Source organism: Benincasa hispida, chromosome 3 (genome assembly GCF_027475165.1).
Source record: "Benincasa hispida cultivar pf3 chromosome 3, pf3_genome.v1.1, whole genome shotgun sequence".
Classification (NCBI taxonomy): Eukaryota; Viridiplantae; Streptophyta; class Magnoliopsida; order Cucurbitales; family Cucurbitaceae; genus Benincasa; species Benincasa hispida.
Genome location: NC_143480.1, coordinates 24,393,839 through 24,406,411, shown reverse-complemented (window position 1 = coordinate 24,406,411; position 12,573 = coordinate 24,393,839). Strand labels below are relative to the sequence as shown.

Here is a 12,573-nt window from a genome sequence, read left to right as displayed (position 1 = left end):
TTATATTAAGTATCATAAAATAGAAAAAGAAATATGGTTTATATGTTTTATATGATGAAATAATTAAAACTATAGGTTATAAATATAATATGATAAGTTGGTTATCATATTTATTTATAATATATTAATTATATGATAATTAATTCTTTTTCTCTAATAACTGTTTTGAGTGGGAAGTTATTAGAAGTTTTATGGTAACCGTGAGATAAAAAAAAAAAAAAATTCCAAAATTATAGAGTTATTTTCATACGGGAAATTCTCACAAAGAAAGGTTATCAAGTAAAAAGAGTTTTAACTAAGCGATAGCCGTTGAGAGCGTACACGATCGTTAAGTGTTGACTATACGATAGTTACTCGTTAATCGTTTCTACATGATCGAGTAGCAAAGTCTATACGATAGGCTGTCATTTTCTAAACGATTGAGTACATTGTCTATATGATAGACAGTCTCCATATCTCCCACTTTTTTGATCGTATACCTCCTATCTTCCTCAATCCAAGATCATACAGAGCCCACAACTCCTGGATTCTCACACCGAGAATACCAAGGTAACACTTGTGGTGGTGTTCTAACTCAGTTCATGGATCGAGTTAGACTCAATTGGGTTCGAGGAGCATTTAAACATACGTGAAAGTGATGTTTTTTTGTTGTGTTCGAGTGACGTTTTACACGCATTGGATACTGATCGAGGGATACTTGAAGAATAGTTCTTCAAAGGTACGCATACTCTATCTCTTGTATCTTCTTGTTGCATGTCGTAATTTCTGTTTATGCATAATCTATTCGTTTCCGTTTAAGACTGTAATTATTGTGTTCATTCTGAATGCAATTTGGAACGATCCATTTCCACTGCTCATGGAGATTTCTATTTATATTTCCTTCAATAACTACGGGTCTTCCATTTTGCAAAAAAGACATATCTTCTCTAGGCAAAATTTTTGAAACAATAACAGTTAACGGATGGTGAATAATATAATTAAAAAATTTAATTAATTATTCACATACTGTTGGAGTTTCAAGCTGCAGGTTCATAAGGTCCCCTTGGTAGCTCAAAAGGATTTAATTGAGAATCAGTTTTTTGGTTAATTTGAATTGTTCAAATTAATAAGAGGGATTAAATTATATATAAATCGTTTCAATTATATATGATACATTTGTTATTTGGTACATTATAGTTTAATAGGAGGAAATAAATATTTGAATGAGATTCAAATATATTTTCTATGAATGTAATTCATAGTTGTTAAATTTAATATAAATATGATTTATATTAAATGCCATAAAATAGAGAAAATAAACTATAGTTTATATTGTATATGATACAATATTAAAACTATAGGTTATATGTCAATATAACATATAGTTAAATATAAATATAATATGATAAGTTAGTTATCATATTTATTTATATTATTTTATTATTTTAAATAATAACTTCCATCTTTTCTCTCCAACCACATTAGTGGGTGTTATTGTTTTTATGGCAAGAGGCATAAAAAAAATTAGTTTTCTCTTCTTCTAATGGCTAACATTGTGATTGCTAAACGATTGAGTTTGTAGAAAAGTTTTGTGTGTTTCAATCTTCTCCTTCCTCCACCCAAACTATCCCTCCTAACCAAAATATATAGAGCTCACCACTCCTGGGTTCTCACCCCGAGAATACGAAAGGCTCATTGTGGTAGTGTCCAATTTGTTTGGTATGAGAAAATCTTGAAGAAGGTCTTCAAAAGTTGCTGTTTTTGTTTGAGGCTCGTTACTGTTCGAGGGAGTTTTACGAGAAGAAAGGTTCTTCAAGGGTAATGTATCTTGAACCCTTTATTTCTTGTAAAATCATGTTGTAGTTTAATTTTAAATGCATATCTAATTGTATGTTTGCTACAAAATTATGTTTTCAATAATTAATGGAATTTGGACGAATCGCTTCCGCTCAAGGATCTCTTCAATACGAGTTCCTTCAATAATCTAAATGGTCTGTAGTAGATGGATAAGACTGGATTCCTTATCTTGGTAACACTACGAGTGCGATCCACTTTATATATGTTACAATTGTTGTAAAGTGCTACAAGTGATCTGATCTCGATCATTTATGTAGAGACATGTGAGCGAAGGTATTCTATACAAAGGAGTTTGTATAAGACCGAACCAGGAAATGACTAGTCTCATTATATAACATTGTTCATAATAGAGACTTACATTTCACCAGGATGACTATGGGTGATATTGAAGGAAATCGAATCCGAGGATTTCCATGAGCAGTAGAATAGATCATTCCAAATTAGAATCATGTATAAACATTACAATTACAGTCGTAAAACAAAATATATAGTCATGCAATCCATACAAAAATTACAGCATGAAACAACAACTAAACAAGGAGAAAAACTACAAACGTTTGTCGACTCGTCTCCATGCTCCTTGCTCAAGAATGCTCGAACACAACAACCTCAAACACTCGAATAACACGACCGCTTTGTAGCACGAACACCGCACACTGGACCTCTATGATCGCCTCGGTCACGAACACCCCAGTAACACGAATAACCTCCACAGAACCTCGATGGCGTCGAGTTGAGTATGACACCACCAAGAAGGTTACCTTGGTATTCTTAGTGTGAGAATCCAGAGGGTGGACTCTATTTGGACTTGGTTTGAGGTAGACGAAGGAGGAATGAACAATCGTGTACACGATTGGGCAAGTGGGAGAAGACAGAAATCTATCGTATAGGTCGTTGCCCAATCGTTTAACAAAAGCTAAGCGATTGTCAAACAAAAGCTAAGCGATCGTTTAACTCATCGCTTAGTATCGTGTATGTCACTTACAAAACACTACACGATCATTTACTAAAACAAGTTGTCGCTTAGTAAATCGGTATTTACTTGACAAGCTCTATTTCGTGAGATTCTTTTTTTCGAGAGAAATCTCAAAACAATTTTTGCCAAAACTTACTAAAATTAGGAAAACAATTTTCCTTTTATCTCACGGTTACCATGAACCATCAATAACCTCTCACTCAATTGGTTATTAGAAAAAAGGATTTAATTATCCAATGATTAATATTATTATAAATATAAATGATAACCAATTTATCATACTATATTTATAACATATAGTTTTAATATTTCATCTCATAAAACATATAAACCATAGTTCTTTTTCTATTCCATGGTACTTAATGTAAATTTCATTTACATTAATCCTCTACTAGATGTATCTCATACATCAAACCGATTATATCATATATAATCAAAATACCTCTTATCAATTTGAACATTTCAAATCAACACCAAGAACTAATCCTCAACTGAATCCATTGAACTACCAAGGGGACCTTATGAACCTGTAGCTCGAAGCTCCAACGATACGTGAATAACTGACTAAACTCTTTAGTCACAGAATCCACCATCCGTTAACTGCCAGACACTCTACTAAAGACCGACAGCTGAACTCTCCTTACCACAAATATATTATATGTCCATCTTAACCAATTAGAAGTGCGACAACCATTCACAGATTGCTCATAAGTACAGTTGGACCAATAACCGTTGTGCCCCTGTAGTTACATCTAACTCCTTAAGTACCACTGATTCCTCTAATAAACAATAAGTCATAGTCCTACTATGACTGAGTCCACTCTTCCAAAGAGAGGGTGTGCCCACTATGTTCAAGACCTGGAATCAGCCCTTAAGGGAGCAATTTATCTACTTACCCCTGCTTCGGGAAGGAATGAATTCCATCTTGTGTAGTTGAGTTCCCAGCTCCCCAATCAGACGAATCCTCAAAAAGGTAGGCTTATTGAGTTGGAAATCTGACCATACTAATCAAAGGACCGTCCTCAAAGGCAAGAGTTCCCAAAACACTCAAGATTGAGGTCGTGTCATCTATGGTCGTTTAGGTGATATGTAAGTCTCTAGTATCAACGGCGTTATATACAGAGTCTAGTCATCTCCTGGTTCAGGTCTTATACAAACTTTTTGTATAGGACATCCCCACTTCATGTCTCCACATGAATGGTCAGGATCTACCATTTGTAGTAGTTTACAACACTTGTAAACCTCTACAAAGCGGGTCGTATCCGTAGTGTCACCAAGATCAGGTATCCCACATTAATCCTTATACTATAGACTTATTTAGGTTATCACTTAAGGCATGATCCACTTGTATATCACATATACATGCTTAAGTTCACATAAGATAACCAAGGAGCTTTGTTTATTGGATATGAGTAAATGCCAGAATTAAATAACATTTATTTTATTCATTAAACAATGTGTATCATTACAAAACGACGAGACTCCAGGAGAATTAGGACACCAATCCCAATAAATATGACCTAAATCCTGAGTGAATTGTGAACTCCTGTCTATGAAGGTGGTCCTTTTATTTGTATGGGTGAGAGTGGCCAAATCGCCAACTCAACAAGCCTACTATTTTAGGGATGTCTGATTGGGAAGCTGGGAACACAACTACACAACATGGAATTCACTCATTCCCCAATGCTGAGGAAAGTAGATAAATTGCTCCCTTAAAGGTTGATTCTAGGACTTGAACAATGTGGCGTCACACTCTCTCCTGGCCCGAGAAGGGTTTGGTCATAGTTAGGCTATGACTTATTGTCCATTAGAGGGATTAGTAGTACTTAAAGTTGTAACTATAGGGGAAAAACCATTAATTTTGACCTAGCTATACTTACGAGCAATTTGTGAAGGGTCATCGCGTTGTTGACTGGTTATATCTTATGGACACAAAAATATATTTGTAGTGTGAAGAGTGCAGCCGTTGGTATTTAATAAAATGTCAAACAGTTAACGGATGCTGATAATATAATTAAAGAAGTTTAACTAATTATTCAAGTACCATTGGAGTGTTAAGTTACATAAGGTCCCCTCTATATCTCATAGTGATTAAATGAGAATTAATTATATGTGATATAATTAATTTAATGTAATTCTATATGATATAATTATTATAATGTATATGATACATTATAAAAATTATTTGAGAAGAAATAAATATTTAAATATGATTCAAATATTAATTATGTGAACTAGATTCATATAATTAAAATTAATATAAATGAGATTTATATTAAATATTATTGTCGAGAGAATTAAATCTATAGGTTATATTGTATGTGATACAATATTAAAACATAGGTTATATGTTATATATGATATAACATATAATTACATACATATATATATACACATATTTTAAGTTGGTTATTATATATATATATATATATATATATATGTATAATTGTTTATTTTAATTGTTGAATTTTGTTTAGGGAGGGAAATAACTTTCACCCATATCCTCTCACAACTCATGTAGTGTGAATTGGGTGGTTGGAAAGTTTTTTATCTTCTTTTTCGTTTTGAAAGAGGAGGTGACACAGACCCATGTGATTCTGAATTCTCATTCCCTATCCAAAAATCATAAAACTCACAGACCCATGTGATTCTCATCCTAAAGAATACAGGCTCTAATTGGTAGTGTCTAAATTAAGGTTTCAAGTTAGTGACCATTTGATAATCATTTTTATTGTGATTGTTCCAAATTGAAGGTAAAATGGAGATTTGGGTTCGATCCCCATTTTCGCTCAAGAACCTTTACCAATTTCTTCATCTTCAAGCAAAAAAGCGAACACAAACATGTTGAAAACAGATAAGTATGAAGTAAAAGGCTGACAAAATTGAAATTAGCAACAAATAAAACACAAACTTCAAGCAAAAAATCTTTAACATAAACAAGAGAAGGCAAGACAAAATTCAAGCAAAAATAAAACATAAACTGTGCCTCAAGAAATCGTAAAAAATATATACATAAAAAAATCAAAACGAACTCATAAAACAAAAATAACTAAAAATCGATCAAATTAAAGGTTGAAATTTATCTAGCGAAGCTAAGAATTCCACAAAAGCAGGAAACAACTAACAGAACAACAATGCATTTTCACATAGTGATTGATTAGCATCAGGAAAAGAATGTGATACAGAAAAGAAAAAGAAAGTAAAGAATCCACAAATTCACATCAGAAATCTCTCGCTGACAAAATCAAAATCGAAACTAGTAGATTTTAAAAATAAACCTATTATAACGATAAAAAGTGAGGACAAATTTCAAAAAAAAAAATGTACAGAAAACCTCTACAATTTGACTTTAAAAAAATCTCCAACTAAGCAAATCGAAACGGAAATCTCTAACTGAGAAACTCGAAATCAAAACAAGGACTGACAGATTCTTAATCGAAACTAACTGAAAATTAGAGAAATCGAGAATCAATCGAAATATTAAACATGATTTTAGGGTTGGCCGTTGCAGAAAGTTGAACGCTGGTGAAGAAGGGAAAATCCGGGAGAGAATTGCTAAAGTGAAGTAGATTTCGAATATATATTATGAGGATAGTTTAGAATAAGAAAAAATAGAACCTTTTAGAAAACACTTGATTTTAGCAATCTGAATATTTTTTTTTATATATATTTTACCTGATATGGATGCTAAGATATAATTTAAATTAGCTACCTAATGCAATTTTCTATCTTAAAATTTAGTCAACAAACATTTTCCTTATAAATCGTGAAATTATGTATATGTAGTGTTTTTTCTTCGGTAAATATTATTTTTATTATTATTCAACCAAGTTTTATAAAAATTAATTTTAAGAGATTAAATTTCAAATTTATTAAAAATACATGAACTGGTTTTTAGATTTATTAAAAATATTAAAATTAAACAATTAAAACTTGAAATAACATGAACAATTATAGAACAATCTTACCTTTATTTCTTCATTACGGTCTCCAAAATATTCTGCATTCACATGTTTGTCGTCGGTGGCCGTCCGTTGATTGCCACCAAAACCCATTGAACAATCAATTAAATGGTGTTTTCTAGGACTTTTCCATATACACATAAACATATATTATGTTTGTCCAGTCTTTATTTATTTATTTATTTTTCCTTTTAATTAGTATAGATTCTATCATATTAAAACTTAATTAAATAGTTAATAAAAATTTAAAACAGTAACTAGTAAGACACCGCTTCTTTACAACTTCGGACTCAATTTTAGAATGATTTGACATATACTTTTTCCATCAATTTTTAGATTGTTTCCTACGACTACAATTATTTTTTTAAAAAAAACCAACTCTCACACGCATTAATGACATTAATTAGTTTTTTTTTTCATTTTCAACCGTAAGAAATTTTAATTTTCTTTTCATTTTTCTTCGTAAAATTTCAAATTTTATACTTATAGTTTGGCTAAACCTCATGAATGTTCTTAATTTGTGTGTTATCCTATTTTGAAAAGTGCAACTTTTTGTTTATTCAACACTAAATGCAAATAAGATCTACTAATATAATTGCCCAAAATGAAAATTGTCACATGAAAAAAAAATGTTATTATTTTGTTATATTATTAACAAAAATGAAGAAGAAACTTTGAAACTAAAACTAAAATTGTAATTTATTTATTAAAAAAATATATAAGTCAGTAGAAGATTAACCTTTTTCCTTTGAGTCTAACAGAACGATGTAAATTGTAAAGAGTAATTTTTCTCAAGTGGAGAGGTCCAAAATGTCCAATCTTATAGCTTAAAAGAGAAATCAAATTTTTATTATTTACTTTAGTCGTTACTAAAATAATTACAATGTATAAAATAATTGGCTCATTATACCAAAAAAACAAAACAAAATAATATGGGTTCTGAGTAAACCCCACAACACAACACCAACAACAACACCAACCCGAAGATTCAAATGGATTTGAAATTTGAACGGTCAATTTTAAATCCCACCAACGATAAAGCCACGTCATATGGTTAATTGTAGAGAGAGATAAAAAAGCCGAACCACGGTTCAAAGAGTAACTCCCACGTGCCACTCGCCGCTAGCACGAGTACCTCAACCTCCCTTTCCCCTCGCCGCACCGCATCTAACTCCACATCTCTCCTTCTATAAAATGCCCCAACTATGCAGCCCGTCTATACACATTTCACATCCTTTGGAGAAGCGTCTTCATAAACGCTCCTTCTGTTTCTTTCCCATTTTCTTCCTCCTCTTCTTCTTCTTCTAATCTATCTTCCATTTCGAATACACAATGAGAGAGTGCATTTCCGTCCACATTGGTCAGGCCGGTATTCAGGTCGGCAATGCCTGCTGGGAACTTTACTGCTTGGAGCATGGCATTCAGGTTTCCTCTCTCCCATCTCTTTTCTACCTTCTATGTTTTTGCTTCCATGCCCTTCTCATTTTTCCTTCTCTAATCCTTGATCTCCTCGTTATTTCTTGCTTTTGGTGCTTGACGTTATATGTTTGTCAATGATGAGATCTAGGGTTTTCTAATGTGAGTTTCTCGGCATTTCCCATATCTAGTGTTCTTTTGTCTCCTAATAGGTGTAACGGGGTGTTTTACACGAGAATATATCGATGTGCCTTGATCGACCACATTTCGTTTTGATATCACTTCTTGGAACCCACTTTGAACTTTTGTCCTGATCTCTACATATATTCCCTCGGTTGCAAATGTACTTGGGTTTTTAGAGTCATTTGTATATGTTTGATTTGATGAATTAGATTGAGGTGTTCTTTAATTAATTCCCTGTTCTGGGCATGAGTATTTCCATTCGACTTCTGCTTTCTAAAACTTTTTTTACACCGTGTGGACTCTGTATAAGCGGGCCCGCCAACGAGGAAGAAGTTTTAGGATAAACGTAATGTGGGATCTGGAATGGTTCTTTTAAAATCACATACAGCATGCAAGTACTTCAGTAAACTTGGAAATTTTAATAAACTAGTTTGAATTATTTGTCTTATATAGCTCGATCTTTATGGTTGAAATTAGTTTAGCATGGTCTGCTTAATTAATAGGTTTTATTCACGTAACAGTCGAGTGTTTTAACAAGTAATAATGACCATACGAGTTTTCTTGTACTCTTGACCAATGGCATTTTTCATGTGGTGTACATATATCATTCTGAAATACTCGAGTTGGTGGGGTGGATGTGAAAGTCTTGATCTGATATGTAATTGTATCTCTTCTTGCATCATCTCTGCACATGCGAATGTTTACAACTGAAATCTGAGTGCATTCTACCTGTCTCCTTTGCAGCCCGATGGACAGATGCCTAGTGACAAGACAGTGGGTGGGGGTGATGACGCCTTCAACACCTTCTTCAGTGAGACTGGTGCTGGAAAGCATGTACCTCGAGCTGTTTTTGTAGATCTTGAGCCAACAGTCATTGACGAAGTTAGGACAGGGACGTACCGCCAGCTCTTCCATCCTGAACAACTCATTAGTGGCAAGGAAGATGCAGCAAACAATTTTGCTCGTGGCCACTATACCAGTAATTCATCTTTTCCTTTCTTTAGTTAATTCTTGTTAACCATCCCCTGTTTTAACATATTTCTCTTTTGTATTACAGTTGGTAAAGAGATTGTTGATCTCTGCTTGGATCGTATCAGAAAGCTTGCCGACAACTGTACTGGTCTTCAAGGTTTCCTCGTTTTCAATGCTGTGGGTGGAGGAACGGGTTCTGGTCTTGGATCCCTTCTGCTGGAACGACTTTCCGTGGACTATGGAAAGAAATCCAAGCTTGGATTTACTGTCTATCCCTCACCGCAGGTGTCAACATCTGTAGTTGAGCCTTACAATAGTGTCCTTTCAACCCATTCGCTTTTGGAGCACACCGATGTTGCAGTGCTTCTTGATAATGAAGCTATTTATGATATCTGTAGGCGCTCCCTCGACATTGATCGCCCTACCTACCAGAACCTCAACCGCTTGATTTCTCAGGTAGGAATCTCATCCATTTCCCCCAACATTTCCTTATTTGTATTTGATAACTAAATGATGGAAGTCAAATGATAAATTTCCAGGTGATATCATCTCTGACAGCATCTCTGAGGTTTGATGGTGCACTGAACGTGGATGTTACTGAGTTTCAGACAAATCTGGTGCCATACCCTAGGATTCACTTCATGCTTTCATCATATGCTCCAGTGATTTCAGCGGAGAAGGCGTACCATGAGCAACTCTCTGTTGCAGAGATCACGAACAGTGCATTTGAGCCCTCATCCATGATGGCCAAGTGTGACCCCCGCCATGGAAAATACATGGCGTGCTGTTTGATGTACAGAGGAGATGTGGTTCCAAAGGATGTCAACGCTGCAGTGGCTACCATAAAAACCAAACGAACCATCCAATTTGTTGATTGGTGCCCAACAGGATTCAAGTGCGGTATCAACTACCAGCCACCTACTGTTGTACCAGGCGGGGATTTGGCTAAGGTTCAGAGAGCTGTATGCATGATCTCCAACTCCACGAGTGTTGCAGAGGTCTTCTCCCGCATTGACCACAAATTTGATCTCATGTATGCAAAGAGGGCTTTTGTGCATTGGTACGTGGGTGAGGGTATGGAAGAAGGTGAGTTCTCTGAGGCCAGGGAGGACCTTGCTGCGTTGGAGAAGGACTATGAGGAGGTCGGTGCTGAGGCCGGTGATGATGAAGATGAAGAGGGGGAAGACTATTAAGTTTGAAAGGAGTTTGCATCTTTCCTCGTATCAGTAATTAATTTCTGTTAACCCCGGTGTTGTTGCTATGCTATATGTTGTAATAGCCATGTGCTTTCACTTTGCAGTTGACTATATTTGCAAATGTGTCCTTTGAAGTGTTGCAGCTCATCGCGACTGTATTTGCTTAAATGGCATCTCGGACTGCCTACTTCGACTGAGTGGTTGTATGAATAAAAACTGTGTCTTCATAAAAGGTTTTTCAAGTGGCCTTGAAATTCCTTACGTTGGGAAAGCTGACTTGAGTTTTGACTAGCTAGTCCTCTATGCAAATACGTTACTTTCCATGCTACTTTGCTTCCCCTTACATCTTCTTCTCATCCATTCTCCAATAATAATATTCCCTTCTCTTCATCCCATTTTTTCATTTATGTTTGTTATTCTTTCGAGAGTTCAATGTCATTTTCGCCAAATCTAATATAGTTATTTCAAAATTCAATCTTTCTTTTTTCTTTTTCTGTTTTTTATTAATGAAAATTCTTTAATTCGTAAACAAGAAAAGTTAAAATGAGTTGATTTATTTTAACCAATTATAATAGGAGAAAAGGAAATTGATTCTCACCTATAATATAACTAACTTGGAAAGCCACCTATTTTCAGAAGATGTTTCGCTTTCAATAGAATGAAGAAAGATTATTTTATTTTATTTTATTTTATGTGTTTATTTAATTATTTTGAAAGAGGAATGAAGATATAAACGATGAGGTATTTTTAGAAAAACTTTCTTTGAAATAGGGAAAATTAAAATAATATAGTAATTTTGAAAATAATTTATAAAAATTTGTACTTTTGAAATTATTTAGAAAAATATTGTTTTTTTTTAATAGGTCCAGTGTTGAAAATTTGACCTACCTCGTCCTTTTTTTTAATTTTTCATTTTATAAAAATAATTTCTAAAAATATTTTATTGTTTTATTTAAACTCTAAAAAAACAATTAAAAAAATAATATCTCATAAAAATAAAAAATGTGTAAATTAAAATATTATCTCATTTATATAAAAATAATTACAAAAATCAATGTGTCCCACAAGGCGAACGTCGTCGATTTCGGTTGTCGTCGTTGACTTCGAATTTGAGGTTGCTCTGCTTCTTGATGTTGCTCTAGTTCTTTTTTATGTTGCTCTGGTATCTAAATATTCATTATACTCTCCACGACCCCGAATGTCTATGCATGTATGAAGACAAAGGACTAGCCTCTGCGTCATAATGTTTTGAACCAAATGTTGGTATCGTCATCATCGGACTAACATAATCAGTTTGACTCTACATTTGCATCAGAGGGGGCAACTCTTCCATATTATGGGCAATCTCAAACTCATCCTCTTCCCGTACAGGTCCTCTATGTCTAAGAGGAACAATAGGTATATCGTACCTATAATGTATCTCCTCCATATAGCTTTGGTTGGCACTACATATAGTAAGAACTTGGTTCGGATCATTCACAACATCACGGAGTCTATTGTTGTTCGATTACTGTGAATTATAAGACTATTAGATAATATTTAAATTAAATTTAAATTAAAAATAATTAGATAATATTCATTCATTTACCAAATGACCCACAGCTGCTCCCGGACAAGTGATGTAGCGCCTTGTGATATTATTATACCAATGAATGTAGTAACGATAGTGTCATTGCACTACCAAATATGCAACTTTTTCGAACCAATTTATAGTCCTTAAGTCGATATCATGCAGTAGGGGTTCAGTATTACAAGGCAATGGGACATCCTGCTGAAAACCGAATTGTCTCATCACCCTGTTAGGAAGATGCAACTCATCAATGTGAAAACATATGAGGGGACTCATCGTCCGCCATATGTTTTGACCATTCGTACAGAAATTGGACAAAGTATGCATAATAATTTTGTACGGCTCCCAAATAACCTGAAACACAAAATATTATATTGAAGAACATTAAAGACAAATACAATAAAAATGTGTATAAAATAATCAATTAGGTTCAGTGTAATGTACCTGATTAGAGATCAAACA

General features: G+C 33.9%; 1 protein-coding gene across 1 annotated transcript; it reads left to right on the top strand.

Annotated features, from left to right (window-relative positions):
* The first annotated feature begins 7,986 nt into the window (after positions 1 to 7,986).
* LOC120074537 (tubulin alpha chain-like) lies at positions 7,987 to 10,869 on the top strand. Its single transcript, XM_039027692.2, has 4 exons — positions 7,987 to 8,199; positions 9,118 to 9,352; positions 9,431 to 9,801; positions 9,885 to 10,869. Exons 1-4 carry the CDS (start codon positions 8,107 to 8,109, stop codon positions 10,536 to 10,538), a joined length of 1,353 nt encoding a protein of 450 aa, XP_038883620.1. The 5' UTR covers positions 7,987 to 8,106; the 3' UTR covers positions 10,539 to 10,869.
* Positions 10,870 to 12,573: the final 1,704 nt, after the last annotated feature.

Excerpts from the sequence above, each read along its gene's own strand:
- LOC120074537 (XM_039027692.2), top strand. The coding sequence starts at position 8,107 with ATGAGAGAGTGCATTTCCGTCCACATTGGTCAGGCCGGTATTCAGGTC. Across the intron at positions 8,200-9,117 it reads GCTTGGAGCATGGCATTCAG|CCCGATGGACAGATGCCTAG; the intron begins GTTTCCTCTCTC and ends TCTCCTTTGCAG. Across the intron at positions 9,802-9,884 it reads TCAACCGCTTGATTTCTCAG|GTGATATCATCTCTGACAGC; the intron begins GTAGGAATCTCA and ends ATAAATTTCCAG.